General features: G+C 38.4%; 1 protein-coding gene across 50 annotated transcripts in view; it reads right to left on the bottom strand.

The window, feature by feature from the left end:
• Positions 1–15,192, bottom strand: part of TTN (titin) — a 276,641-nt gene that overhangs the window by 95,999 nt on the left and 165,450 nt on the right. For all 50 annotated transcript variants that reach the window (XM_045163719.1, XM_045163748.1, XM_045163734.1 and 47 more), the window contains 19 exons: positions 14,883–15,158; positions 14,613–14,752; positions 13,946–14,072; positions 13,590–13,853; positions 13,012–13,278; positions 12,615–12,878; positions 12,388–12,527; positions 12,096–12,222; positions 11,711–11,977; positions 11,330–11,596; positions 10,132–10,398; positions 9,901–10,040; positions 9,365–9,491; positions 8,416–8,558; positions 4,484–4,607; positions 3,502–3,768; positions 1,568–1,665; positions 447–615; positions 87–353 (listed from right to left, as the gene is read on the bottom strand). In XM_045163719.1, coding sequence (XP_045019654.1) covers positions 87–353; positions 447–615; positions 1,568–1,665; positions 3,502–3,768; positions 4,484–4,607; positions 8,416–8,558; positions 9,365–9,491; positions 9,901–10,040; positions 10,132–10,398; positions 11,330–11,596; positions 11,711–11,977; positions 12,096–12,222; positions 12,388–12,527; positions 12,615–12,878; positions 13,012–13,278; positions 13,590–13,853; positions 13,946–14,072; positions 14,613–14,752; positions 14,883–15,158 — 3,741 coding nt within the window. The remainder of the gene's footprint in view (positions 1–86; positions 354–446; positions 616–1,567; positions 1,666–3,501; positions 3,769–4,483; positions 4,608–8,415; positions 8,559–9,364; positions 9,492–9,900; positions 10,041–10,131; positions 10,399–11,329; positions 11,597–11,710; positions 11,978–12,095; positions 12,223–12,387; positions 12,528–12,614; positions 12,879–13,011; positions 13,279–13,589; positions 13,854–13,945; positions 14,073–14,612; positions 14,753–14,882; positions 15,159–15,192) is intronic.

Here is a 15,192-nt window from a genome sequence, read left to right as displayed (position 1 = left end):
TGCAAGATATTGAAAACTTTAGCATTTCTACCTTAAATGCAACAAGCATGATTTTCTTAAAATAGCATTCATTGTAATTTTCTTACCATGAACTTTGACTTTGCCATCAGTTCGAGAACTTGGGAGTCGGCAGTTGTAGTTGCCAGCATCTTCCAGATGAGCATTCTGAATGATCAGGATTCTCTTTCGTCCGTCAGTAAGTATTTCGTATCTTCCTGTTTCAATGATCTCTTCATCCCCTTTGTACCAAGTCACTTCTGCTCCAGGCTTGGAGACCTCACAAACCAGTTTTACAGTGTCTGTTTCACTAACCTCAATGTTGGCAAGATTTTTTGTAAAGACAGCTTCTTCTTCTGCAAGAAGAATTTTTTAAAAAATGAATTAAACTGGAGAGTTTTTTTTTTCCCCAACACATATACTTCTGCAGAGAAAGACTTCAGTCTTACCCAGAACTGTCAGCATGCCAGAAGTTCTTGCTGTCCGTACTTCACAGGAATATTCTGCTTCATCATCCAGTAGACATTTGTTGATAACAAGAATGCGGACTGCTCCCTTAGATATGATGTCATATTTTTTGCCCTTTTTAATTTCAGCACCATCTTTAAACCACTGAACCTTTATTTAAGATAAACAAATACCTTTATCAGTTTTCTTATTCCTTCACATGTATGTCCTTGAGAGGAACTATGATCCTAAGCTCTTCTAAAAGCAGTCAGTAAGACTTTATATTATTAAGAAGAGCTAAAGTGATAAATATAACCAAACCCCCAAAAACAAGAACAAACTTCACAATTATGTGAACAGCTGTGATACTACTATCAGGTATTAAAAATAATGGGATCATATAAGTGTGGAGTCATAGAGGGCTTTGGATTTCATGCAGACCAACTCCTTTGTTTTCCAGATGTGTAAACTGAGACTTAAAGTTGACTCTCCTATGGTAGTTAACGGAGAAGGCAATGGCACCCCACTCCAGTGCTCTTGCCTGGAAAATCCCATGGATGGAGGAGCCTGGTAGGCTGTAGTCCATGGGGTCACTAGGAGTCAGACACGACTGAGCGACTTCACTTTCCCTTTTCCCTTTCATGTATTGGAGAAGGAAATGGCAAGCCACTCCAGTGTTCTTGCCTGGAGAATCCCAGGGACAGGGGAGCCTGGTGGGCTGCCGTCTCTGGGGTCGCACAGAGTCGGACACGACTGAAGTGACTAGGCATAGCATAGCATAGCATGGTAGTTAATGGCTACCAGGAGTATTTAGTTGAGAGATATGACATTGCTGATATTTGATTGTTTTTAACTTAAGAAAAATCTCTCTCCTGTGGTTCAAATTAATTATATCTAAATGCCCTGATTGTAAATCCAGCGTTTTCCAAGTAATAGCAAGTGAGTACTACTAACAAGAGAACAATTAAATCAAGTATGTCTTTCATACTAGAGTAAAACCATTAATCTAAAAATAAAATGATTAGAGATAGGTTTGGTTCACTTTTTTTTCCCCTCATTTTGGCTGACCAAAAGTAAACAAATTTATTGGAGAACACAAGTTAGCAACCGCACAATCACAAACCTTGGCGTTTTCTCGGGAAATTTCACACTCAAACCGAGCCATTTCTTTTTCTTTAACTCGAAGGTCAGTGAGTGGTCTTAAGAATTCCACATGAGGAGCTGTAAGAGAAGGTCAGAATTCAAAATGAGGTTTCTAGAAATTCATTCTGACATTACTATAGTGCATATGAAGAAAAAGTGAGTCTTTTGCAGGCTTTTTCATATTAGGCTACCACTGCTTTGCAAGTCACTTGGAGCTGCCCTTCAGTTGTGATACTTTGCATTTTACACATCTCTGTAGTTTTTATAAAATTATGTAGCATACTATATGCCCAACTAATTCTTCCTATCACCAGCTTAGTTCTTCTGAATGATAGCTGGAAGGAAAAATCTTCATGGATACTTCTCCAGAGTTGAAAGTTGATATTGTCAAAGGAAATACCAGTAGCAAAGAATCATTATCTTATTTAAGGCAGGCAGAATAATCTTTGAGAAATTAGAGGAATTCAATTGCAGTACAGCTTGGAGAGCTATGGCCAGTCTTGTCTATAGCTAAGAGGCATAAGTCTGCAATTGAAATCATATACGTTCAGCTTTTTTGGTGTGTGTCAGCTTCAAAGAAGTCACATATAAGGCATAAAGTTCATTAGTGCAACTAAGCAACAAGCTTTGAGTGGGAGGGGGTGATTCTTTCAAATATGTATAGTTTTATTTATCTCCAGAATTAAGTTGGTGGATTTATAGGATTGAAGAGCTGCCAACATGTCCTTCCTTTTTCCAGGGCTCCTTGTTGAGTCCTTCCCAGATGACCTTTCTTGATCAGTGAGATTCTGGGATACAAGTGCTGGCTAATAGGCTTGAAGATATGCTCATTGTAGCTGAGCCTTCTTGGAGTGGAGACAAAGTAGAGGACAGAGAAGAAGGTGACCCAAGAAGCTATTCTGTCTTAAGTGAAAGTAGAGCAACCACAATGTGGAAAGAATGAAACCGACTAAGATGCATGGAAGCACAATCAAAGCCACTGTGAGCTGTTAACAGATGGGAAGCAACTAAACCAAACAGCAAGTGTATCGTTTTCTAATTCCATAAAGGAATTAAAAAATGGGCTTGATTCTTTAAAAATAAATCTGTTTTCCATGCTAGGGCAGGGACTACCCTAGTTTGCAGAGTGCAGAAAGTAAGCTTGATGGATTAGGCATGGTAGGGGTGTCGGGGGGGTGCCCGCATATCTTAAGGTGAGTAAATAGCAAATACTACACAAAAATAAAGATGCTCTAAAAAAGTTACCGCTCGACCAATGAATGAATGAAAAAAATGAGCTAGCATGTGGCATTTTGAAAAAAGATGTTATATTTTCCACCAGAGAAAGAAAGAAGGGTAAAAACCATTAGTGTTCTCTTCACTTATAGGGCTCAATCCAGACTCCACTCCATCTTCTTTTCCGTTCTTCTTCTCAGAGACAGCTTTATGTGAATGGGTTTTATCATACTACAGCAGACCTCTGGGGTGCTCCTTTTCAAACTGAACTTTCACGCTCATTTTCTAGTGGTTTCTCACACCCGAGAATTCATTGTCCTTCCAAGTGGAACTTGCTTTCATTTCCTTTCCTTTTTTTGTTTTTGTTTTTCTGACTCCCTTCTTGTCTTTTTAAGTTTAAATTGTCATCTGTATCGGGATATTCCTGCAGTAGGCTTACCCCACATAGACAAAGAGCACATCTGCTCATTACTCAGTGAGAAGCATAGCAAAAAGTGATCATCACTCTGCCCTTCTCAGACCAGATGTAGCAGAAGGACAGTTCTTTTTTTAAACACATAAAAGATCATGTTATGTCAGTACCAATAATGTAAGTCTCCAAGAAATGCAGTTAGGCCAAGAAGGGCATGCAAAAAGTGGTTTTTGTTGTTGTTATCAAAGAGTTACAAGTGAAAAGTCCTGTGTAAGAAGAATACTTACGCACGACATTCAGGTTACAAGAAGTCTTAAAATCCTTAGCATCACAAGTGTATGTCTTAATATCCTCTGGGGTACAGCCGTGTATAATAAGTTTTCTGACTCTACCATCGGCAACAATCTCATACTTCTTGCTTTTGAGAATTTCTGTCCCGTTTTTGAACCATTTCACCTTAGCATTTTCTCGGGATACTTCACACTCCAATACTGCTGTGGCTTCCTCTTCGACCGTCTGGTCCTCAAGAGGCTTAGTGAATTCAACTGGGGGTTCTGAAAGAATCATACTAATTAGCCAAACTTCTCCAAGAGTTTCAGCACCTCCTCAATTCTCCTCTTGTATCTCGAGGGCTTTTCTGTTTTTAAGTTTCATTTGTAAGTTTTGATTCCACCTGGATGTTTTCCTCTAATAATGATGTTTCATCATTATTTTTATATACAGAGGAAAAGCAAAGAATATGAAACAACAAGGAAATAATAGCCAACTCTTGGTTAAGAGAGTGATGGGTACCCATTGATAATGAGATTTCCTTCAACTATTTACTGAATGGAATAAAAACAGTGGGATGGAAAAAGGAAGTGAAACCTATTCTAGCCAAGTTTGGCTATTTTTTTTTTTTTAAGTTAAATTTTGGTCTAATTTTGTTAGGCCAAAAAGTAAAATTAGCCTTTCTGATATTCGGTGGATTTGAGCGATCTGTGAAGTAAAGTGAAGTGAAGTCACTCAGTCATGTCTGACTCTTTGTGACCCCATGGATTGTATGTAGCCTCCCAGGCTCCTCCGTCCATGGAATTTTCCAGACAAGAGTACTGGAGTGGGTTGCCATTTCCTCCTCGGGACTGAACCCAAGTCTCCACATTGCAGGCAGACACTTTACTGTCTGACTACCAGGTAGTACTTATCATATACAGATAGTTAAGAGTTGGCATTATTTATGAAACTCTGTATTATACATGTTTTTAAACAAATAAGCTGTGCGATTATTACCTTTCACAAAGAGTTTGGCTTGTGTTTTGAAATCTTTTGCTACTAGTTGGACTTCTCCAGCATCTTCTAACTTTACATCCCTCAAAGTAAGTGTATGAACTCTTCCTTCTGAACGCATAACCACCTAATTTTTCGGGGGAAAAAAAAAAAGAGTTCAGTTTAAGGATATATGAATGGTAACTAGATTTATCACAGTGATCATTTTGAAATCTACAGAAATAAGAATCACTATGTTGTGTATCAGGAACTAATATAGTGTTATAGGTCAATTATAGTTCAAAAACAAAAACAAAAAAACCCAAAAAACTCATAGAAGAAGAGATCAGATCTTTGTTTAGCTGGGTGGGGTGGTGGGGAGAGGCTAATTGGATGAACTGATCAAAAGGTAGAAAATTCTTGTTAAAGATAAGTACTAGGGATGTAATGTACTACAACATAACAGATATAATTAACATTGCTGTATGTTATATATGAAGGTTGTTAAGAAGGTAAATCCTAAGAGTTCTTAACCACAGGACAAAATTTTTGCTTTATCTTTAATAGGAGATAATGGGTGCTCACAAAACATTGTGGTAATCATTTCATGATACACATAAGCCAAATTATTATGCTGTACATTTTAAACTTATACAGTGCTGTATGTCAATTATATATCAATAAAACTGCAAGAAAAAAGAATATATGAAATAACATTCCTCTGTCTCTCTCTCTCTCTATACACACACACACACACACACACATGTAGGTACATTTAGTTCATTCAGGTAAAGAGTTTGAAATAGTGCTTTCCAAAATGCTTTATAATAATTTGTATAGCATATATGTATTTGAAAATAATTTAAACCAATAGTTTGGAATCTTTTGAGGAAATTTTAGGTTTGTATAGTTTGCAGTTACCTTTATATAATTACAGGGAGGACTTCTATGTTGAAATGCCTTGGTGAATTTATATGTGTATAAGTATTTATATGTATACATATATATTTGACTCCATTTTACTACTGGGTTTACATATATAAAGGAAGAACTTATAATAGCTAAATCATGAAAGGAAGGGAGAAAAATGATCACATATAGTTAGCTGAAAGTAAACCTTATGTTCTAAATGCAAGGTGTTTGCCTTGCAATGAACTAGAATTCTTCCCATTTATTTAGCGATTATTCTGCAAACCAAATGTGATTAAATTAGCAATTAAATGTGAGTAAAATAATTTGTACAGTCTCTTAATTTTGTTAGAAAATACAAATGAAGATGTTGGCTCTTCATTTCACATATGAAAGTCATGTATGTGCACCTATGACTGGGAAAAGCAGGTATCAGACAGAGCTATGATTGTTCACAGAGCACAAACGGATAAAGAGACTTCAGAACTAGTGAAAGCAGGAGACTACTGTGATCTTAGAGTATGAAGACAAATGCTGCCACTACCGTTAATATTTGATTTATATTATTGTTGTAAATGCAACCTTAGGTGGTTTGAAGGGGTATCACCTGTAGGAAAATGAATTGTCAAAAAGAATACACTGGCTTGATATGGGCTGCAATTAGGTCCCGTAACTGGCTTGTGCCAACTGATTATCAGGCTATAGACAGAGCTATCTTGACAGTAAATTATAAGACAACTGGAGGTTCTTCTAGTTCAACTATCCCAAATTCCTCAAGACATTGTGCCCTGTCATAGAGATTGATTTTGCTTAAGAGTTCACTTACAGTTAAGAATAATGTAAACATTTTTACCAGTAGAACTGTTTATTATGGTGGTATAAAGAAGAGAGTTAGGAATAAAGTTTCATATGAAGGTTTTTCCTTAATGAAGAGCTGGGCTATTAAAATAACTACCTTAATAATTGGGAAAGCCAAAACAAAACTAGGGAAAATAAATAGGAGAAAGTCATTAAGATATGTTCTAGGGACACAGCTACTTATTCAAGGACATGGTGCTTGAATAGGAGAAAGATTGTTTTTGTGATGATGTTTCCATATAAATTGTTTATTTAAAAATTCGACTGTGATTTAGGGCTTTTTTAAAAAGTATCTCCCATTCTAATCTACCAACAGATACATCTTATTTGTTGACACATGGTTTTATCATTAAAATTTCACTGAGGTTAACTCTAGAATATTCTATTACCAAGAACTAGGCTCAGTGGTTCTCAGGAAATATTGCGGTATACCTGAAACTAACACAACATTGTAAATCAACTATACTCCAAAAATTTTTTCAAAATAAAATGGTCCAGTTCTACATTAGAACTAATAAGACTAATCTTTTAATTAAAAGCTCTTAATTTGAGCTAAAGATATTTAGTAGCAAAAGAGTAATATCATTTGTCCTTAGGCAATGTTCCTTTGGGACTTCCCTTGTGGCTCAGACAGTAAAGAATCCACCTGCAGTGCAGGAGACCAGGTTTTAATCCCTGGGTCAGGAAGATCCCCTGGAGAAGGGAATGGCTACTCAGTCCGGTATTCTTGCCTGGACTATTCTATGGACAGAGGAGCCTGGCTGACTACAGTTCATGGGGTTTCAAAGAGTTGGACACAACTGAAGCGATTAACACTTTCTCTTGTGTTCCTTTATTCAAATCATGAAAGGATATTGAAAAATCAACCAATGCTCTGCCTTTAGACATGAAACAATTAAACCACACTTAACTGGACAAATGTGTATTTTGAAAAAGCAAACTTGAAGGTGGAGATGCCTCCATCACCCAGTTCAGTATATACTGAAGACCTCACAGTGGGGACAGTTTCCTCATTTAACTTAATTCTCTTGCTGCAAATTGAATGTATGACTGTTTTCTATCCTTGGTAACAAAGGAGATCAACTGGTCATTACTGTCTGTACAGCAGGCAGATTTTATTTCCCAGATGAATGTTAACTGATTACCCTTCAATTCCTTTGTTAAAATACTACTATTTTTGTTCAAGAATAGTTGTCCAAAGGCATTTTCCTTCTAATACTTTAATCAACTTTATGGCTCTTAATTAAACTGAATCCCTTTTAAATTATATTCCTATAATTGTTAACAGTTTGATTTATATTGAAGACTTGATGCCACATTTGATACTATTTCTAAAAATACTGGAAAAAAAAATGGACATAATGGCCTGTGCTTATTTCCAACACACGTTGGATGTTTTCTATATATTTTATTTCAAGAATTCAAAAGTAATGGTGAGTTATCAAGATAATTTAAACACATGTTGTCTTAGGGAGCAAAATACATAGTTCAATTTGGATATTGAGCTCGTTACTCAATACCCACCACAAGCTAGTTACTTCCTAAAACTTCTTAAAGTATATTTGTTCATACGTGTGGCTAATCACAGAGTCCTTCTTTCTTACCACCACCATCGGGCATTTTAAATAGTCCATTTGCATTCCAGAATTTGCACAGCTCAAAGCACTTGAGGGTTAAAAATAGCTTTGGAGAAATGCTTGAAGAGCAGATCCACCCAGAAGTTATCTCAACTACTTGATCAACTGCCTGAAATGGAATTTCCATCCTCTCCTCTTAATCCCCTTATATGCAGAACACGAAATAGCATGGAGAGAATTCTCCATGAAACCTAATCTGTACCCTTGTACTGCACAGCAAATCAGAAAGCCTTTTTGATCCCTCCTGTCTTCAATGAATTAAACTATCACTGATCATTAATTAATGTTTGCCTTTTCTGCAAAAACCTAAAACTTGATCATACTTAAAATCTTAATTTCCATTTCAATAGAAATATCATCAGGTTAAACCCTACAAAAATGAGAAGAACCCGCTTTACAACGTCAACAGAAATCACACTTGAGTAGGGAAAAGAAAGGGAAGGGGAGGCAAGGGAACAGTAAGAAAGTGTAGAAGAAGGAGCACGCATGTGAAGATGAAAGAACCGAGGGAGAAAGAAGTGCAGGCAAGGCCACCACCCGTCTGCCTCTGACCTTGTCACTGGGCTCCAGTTTCTTCCCTCTGAGGTACCATTCCACTGGGATGTCCTCGTAGGACAGCTCGCAGTCGAAAGTGGCGGTCTCCCCCGCGGTCACCGTGACATCCTTCAGAGGCCTCAGGAGACCAATGACGCGGGCTGTGCGAGGGGAAGGAAACAGCTCCCGGTGACTCATTTTGTAACTCCAAAAGGATAAATACAGATTTAGTTATTGATCTTCATGCTTTCTCCGAGGAGGAAAGAGCCACAGGACTGCCCGCTGTTCTCACTCCCATGTGAACATGGCCCCTTGGTGCTGAGTAGGGGAGAGCAGGTGGCCAGGGAGTGGGTATCTATCTGCAGGGGCCCTTTCGTTCTGATTTGCAAGGTCAGCGAGAAGTTTGTGCTGCATCTGTTGTTCTGCCAGGCATCGAGTTCCTCTTGCTACATAAGGTATGTGACTTCCAAAATAACTAAGACTCTGATTGGGAGACGATAAGGGCCCCTCAATCACACAGCCTGTCCAATCCATAAACACTTCTGCACCTTCCAAAACTGTTAGCCTGCTGCTTCCCACCTCCCTTCTTGAGTCTGAAATGCCCACACACAGAGTTTTTCTTTTTTGTGTGAAAGTTGTACAGCCACTTGAAAATTTTCTTTAAGGGTCTTTAAGAGTTCTGAGTTAGACTCTTTTTTCTATGAATATTCTACTTTGAAAGAATTAGGGAGTAGGGGAGTGTGAGACTTAATTTTCTTTGGTTCAAACAAAATGGTTGATGAAATTTCCAAACTTTAGAATTTGAACCACAGGTATATGAGGATGACAAAGAAGTAAATACCAGAAAGCTAGTTTCTATACTTTAATAATGTTTTCTAATTAACTAAATAAATCTAACTAATTTCACTCACATCCAGTTGCTGTAGGAGTATACGATTCACTTTCAGCAGAAAGACATAATACTTACGTTTTACTCGGAGGTGGGCGCTAGATTTAACATTGGCAGCTTGGAAATCCACCCCTCCAGTCTGGTCCAGGCGGCAATTGTGCAAAATAAGGAAGTGTGTTTTGCCTTCTTCCTTGATCTCACATTCCTGTGTCAAAAGAGGAAAGATTCCATAGGAAGTCATCTTTGGTATTTTGTTTTGAGGATAAAATACCTTAATTAAAGGAATTTACAAGGAAAACTCTTGAGGTGACTATTTTGTGAGAGAAAGCTAACAAATATTATTCATGATGGCAATACTTATTTTATCTGCTTCATTCTACACCAACTAGCAGCATTTACAGAATATCTAGAACCTTGTACCAATGCCGGATCAAAAATAACGCAAGTGTGCCTATCTGAGCCCATTCATAGACCCCAATAGCTCTCATTGGCTTGAGTTCTGATGAACTTGATATCATGTTTTAAATGCCTTGTGTGCATTCTGACTTTTCTCCTGTCCTTTTCCTATTTCACACAGCTCCTCTGGGCATTGGCAAGTTCAGAAATAGCCTTACAGGTGTTTGGAGCAGGGCCTCGCCCTTGAGTTTCCAGTTGGCGTGGATATCATCTTCCGAGATTTCGGTTTCAAAGCGGGCCGTCTCGGTCTCCATCACCTCCACGCTGTACAAGGGCCGCACCAGTTTAATTTCCCGATCTAGAAAAGTGCAGGGTCAGCATGTGTCATTAGCCTCTGGCAGAAATAACTCCAACAGCTTCACGAGTGAGGCTTGTGGAAACGTCCTTACCCTCAATGTTAAGCTTTCCTGAGGTCGTATCTGTCCCACAGTCACAGGTGTACTGTCCAATATCTGACTTCAAGGCTTTCTTTAGGATTAGTACGCGCTTCTTGCCATCTGCCTTAATAACAGCATTTTTAGATGGCTTTATTTCCTGTCCATCCTTAAACCATTTCACTGGTGCATCTGCTTTGCTAATTTCACACTGTAGAATCACTTCATCTTTCTCTACACCAGTGTAATCTTGAAGCTTTCCTGTAAAGTATGGATCTCCCTCTGCAAGTCAAGTATAATTGAAAAAAAATTCATTAACCACCTAAGGAGACAAAAATCTCTTGGAAAGTTTAAGGGGCAGCTCACAGAAGTCTGGGTGTATTTAGCAAGTGTACCATGCTTCCACTCATTTAACGTGTATGTTCAAAAGTTCTCTAAAAGTTAGAAAAGGAATTGATGCCTGGGGTTTATCAAGATCTCGTGAGTCTGAGTGAACTCCGGGAGTTGGTGATGGACAGGGAGGCCTGGCGTGCTGTGATTCATGGGGTCTCAAAGAGTTGGATACAACTGAGTGACTGAACTGAACTGAATCTATATTATATTTTGAAGTATTTCATTAACAGTAGTATGAAAGACACACTGAAATTTAGCTTCAAATGATTATATGTTTCTCCATCATTCAGCTAAATTTTAAATTTCTTAGCAAATCTCTTATGACTAGTTTACCTGTAAGCTTTCCAGTTCATTATTAGTTTTTCTTCTATCAATTAATAGTTTGTCTTTAATGGTCACTATACATGTTAGACTTCATATATAATCTGCCTGAGACTAGCAGCCCAGGAAAAAGAATGAGCTTGATTAACATAAGTTCTGTGTTTCTTAGGGACTTGAGAAACATTTTTCTGAAATAATTTTGATAAAGTGGAGAGGAAGCATTTATATTCCTAATTTTAAATATGACAAGGCTCCATAATTAGTTGAGTTTTAATTCTGATTTAAACTGGCTATTTTGTGAGCCTGAGTCTTTATTCCTTTAAAATCCTCATAGTTTTAGGTAAAAATATTTCAGACACAAGCCTAATAATGTATGTGGTCATTTCTTAAGGGCAGGCATTGCTTTCATGCAATTTAACACTTGAAAGATTTTGCACAGTCGATACTACATACATTTCTGATGAATGCAATAAAATTAAATTTTAAAAAAAGCACCTACCAAGCACAGTGAGTTTGGCTTCTGAACTTAAGCCCATAGCTTCCACTTTAATTTGAGAGGTATCGTCAATAGAGAGGTTTCTGAATGTGATGGAATGGGTCTTCCCTTCATCATCCATTGAGACGAACTTGCTGGTGTGCAGGCGCTGGTCGTTCTTGAACCAGCGAACACGGATGTTATCATGGGACAGCTCCACAGTAAACACAGCACTTTCCCTCTCTTTGGCTGTTACGTCCTTGAGTGGGGTGAGGAATTTAAGTCGGATTCCTATCAGGAAAAAACAACAACAATTTACTAATTCCAATCCTTAAAGGAGGATATATAAAAGCAAAAATAAAAATAAAAGTGTTTAAAGGTAGCCTGTCTGATAAGAATGCTTACCTTCAATGGTCAGTTTGCCACTTGTATGCTTATCTTCTGCTTCAAATATGTATTTTGCTTCATCTTCAAAAGCGGCAGATTTGATCACCAGTGAATGCTTAGTACCATCCTTGATAAGCTCAATTCTGTCATCACCTGTGATTTCCTGGGTTCCTTTCAGCCAACGGTATGTTTTGGGCTCCCTGGATACTTCACATTCAAACTTAGCTTCATCTTTCTCAAAGACTTTAACGTCACTGAGAGGTGTGATGAAGATAAGTGGCAATTCTGAAAAAAAGAAAAGGGTGTGGATGAAGCCAGAATATGCTTCCAGTCATGAGTTCTGGGTCTCAAAAGGAAGCCTTGCAAAGAAAATACAAAAGGGTGGCTGGCAAGCAGAACGTACCTTTCACTTTCAGATTGGCTGCGGATTTAGCATTGGCAGCTTGGAAGGAGACCTCGCCTGTCATGTCCAGCCGGCAGTTATAAAGGACCAGAATATGCTTCTTCCCATCTTCAATGATCTCACAGTCCTGTTTGGAGTGAGGTGAGGAGGAAAGAGAAAGAAAAACATCATTTTCATAACTGGTTATTCCTACAAATAATCAAGAGATTTTGTACCAGAAATGTACCCTCTTTCACCACTGAGCAAGCAAGCGCCCCACCCCCACCTATGTGATCAGATCATTGCGACTTACAGGGGAAGCAGTTAAAGGCTCTCCTTTTAGCTTCCACTGGCCATGGACATCTGGTTCAGAAAGTTCGATTTCAAAGCGAGCTGTTTCACCCACAAACACTTCTACTCCATGCAGAGGCTTTTCCACTTTTATTAGTCGGGCTGAAATTTATAGAGTTTCGTAAGAATGACTGAACACAGCAATCGCAGATTCAGATGGGGTACCTTTAGAAATTCTGTGTAACTCACCCTCAACAGTGACGTTTGCTTTTGTCGTGTCCGTGCCGCAGTCACACACGTATTCGCCTTTGTCCTTCAGATCTGCCTTTTTGATTTTTAAGATGCGGCGCAGGCCATCTGCCTTGATGGAGTGTTTGGTTGAAGGTAGAAGCTCTTCCCCATCTTTGAACCATTTCACCGGCACGTCTTTGCTCACTTCACACCTGAGAACAATCTCGTCCTTCTCGACGCCTGTCTTGTCATGCAATTTCACGGTGAAGTAGGGATCGGCCTCTGTAAGGGACATTTGGCAGATGATCAGAGAACGTCAAAGTGAAATTAAAGGGTTACACATTGCAAAATGTTAACTGTTACCCACTCCCACCATCCAAAAGTCAACTCTCTGGTTATAGCTGGTCACATTTACCTATGACCTTCAGGTTTGCTGTGGAGCTGAGGTCCTTAACCTGGGCTTTGATCTGGGATATATCATCCATTGTCACTTCTCTCATTTCCAGCTTGTGAGTCTTGCCCTCCGAGGAGATGAGTACAGTCCTGCTAGTGTGGAGTTTAGCATCATTTTTGAACCAGACCACATGCATTTTTTCATGAGAAAGTTCACAGACAAAAGTCGCTGTTTCACCTTCTTTCACTGTCTGATCTTCAAGAGGTGATATGAATTTCAGTCTTATACCTGCAATACAAGTTAATATGCTCAGAAATATTACCTTCAGAAATATTCCACTTTGCCTGGCAAAAAGAATCTTTCACATGGCATTTATTGAGTCACCTTTTCAAAAGGATCTATCCTCCATTAAAAAAAAAAAATTAAGGGGGTTGTTTTGATGGCAATGTGAAAATAAAGTTGTGAGGCTGATGGTCACTTACAGCTATTAAAACTTGGTGTTCCTTTTTTTTTTTTTTTCCCCTGATGTTCTGTATGTAAAGTTAGATATTCATGTGCCTAACTATGGGATGTTAGAGTCAGAGCTCACCAGCTCTTACCTGTAACAAATAATCGTGCTGAGGTCTTCTTGCCCTCCACTTCAGCAGTATAGACTCCTTCGTCATCAAACTGAGAATTATTGATGACAAGAATGTGTTTCTTTCCATCAGTAATGATATCAAATTTGTCCGATGACTTGATTATATCAGGTCCTTTAGACCATATAACATTTGCCTCTCGAGTGAGGACACATTCAAATCGAGCCTGTCGCTTTTCTGGGACTGTGACATCCTTCAGGGGCACAGCAAAGTCAAGTTCAATTTCTGGAAGGCAAACGTTAAGAATGAGACTTTTCAGAATGCAGGGGGCTGTCAGATGAAGTTGAGCCCACTCCATGAGTTCCAAAGGCCCATACCTTTCACTGTCAGAATGGCAGTCGTGACTGCATTCAGCGCCTGGTAAAGAACTTCACCAGCTTGGTCCAGTTTGACTTTATGCAAAGTCAAGAAGCGTTTTCCACCTTCTGCCTTGATCTCACATGTCTGAAAAAGGATAGTTTTAGTTAGCATTTGAATGGATAGATTGTTTCAGATACAGATGTCTATAGAGCCATAAAATAACTGTAATACTACTAATAAAAACAAAGTATATTGTCATAAACATTTTTTAAAAATTGCTGAGCTGTCTACAAATAGTGCATCAAATTTCTTCCCCTCTTTGAGACTTTAGAAGCCAGAAATAATTTCATCATTACTGAACCAAATCCGAGTGTCAGAATCAGTTATAGAATGTAGTCATATAGAATATGACTAGCAACTTATTTTATTTTTTATTGATGTATAGTTGACTTACAATGCAGTGTTTATCACAGGATGCTGAATATAGTTCCCTGTGCTACATAGTAGGATCTGTGGTTTACTCATTTTATACATAATAGTTTGTGTCTGCCAATCCTAAACTCCCACACCCCTCTCTCCCTTGACAACCACTAGTCTCTTTTCTATGTCTGTGAGATTGTTTCTGTTTTGTAGACAGGTTCATTTGTGTATATGATTAACAACTTAAAAGAAGAAATTACTCACAGGTGAGGGTCTTAGAAGTTCTCCCTTCAGTTTCCATTGTCCAGGAACGTCTGCTTCTGAGATTTCTGCATCAAAGCTTGCACTTTCTTTCTCATAAATGGTAACATCCTCTATTGGCTTAAGCAATTCAACTTCACGTTCTGTATTGGTAAAGGATGAAAAACCATCAGGCGTTAAACAATCTAATGACACTTTTGTGAGTGTACCTGTGTATATTATTTTGCCTTAGGCACATACAAAACTTAAGAATAGATGGTAAGATTTTTATACCTCCAAGTGTCAGCTTTGCAGGGTATCTTTTCCCTTCAATTTCCACTGCATATTCATCAATATCTTCTGGCATAGCATTTTTAACTTTGAGGTGTATATGATTTCCATCTCTTACTATCTCAGTCTTATCAGTTGGTTCCCAGGGGATTTCATCATATCCTTTGTACCACTTAATGTTTGGAGTATCCTTTGCTATAACACAGGTGAAAACAGCTGTCCCTTTGGGTTTCACATGCTGATCTCGTATGGGTTTCACCAGCCAGTCTCTAATGACTTCTGTATGATAAAAGAGGTCAGAAAAGATAATTAT

Source organism: Bubalus bubalis, chromosome 2 (genome assembly GCF_019923935.1).
Source record: "Bubalus bubalis isolate 160015118507 breed Murrah chromosome 2, NDDB_SH_1, whole genome shotgun sequence".
Taxonomy (NCBI): Eukaryota; Metazoa; Chordata; class Mammalia; order Artiodactyla; family Bovidae; genus Bubalus; species Bubalus bubalis.
This window is presented reverse-complemented; position numbering and strand designations above follow the sequence as displayed.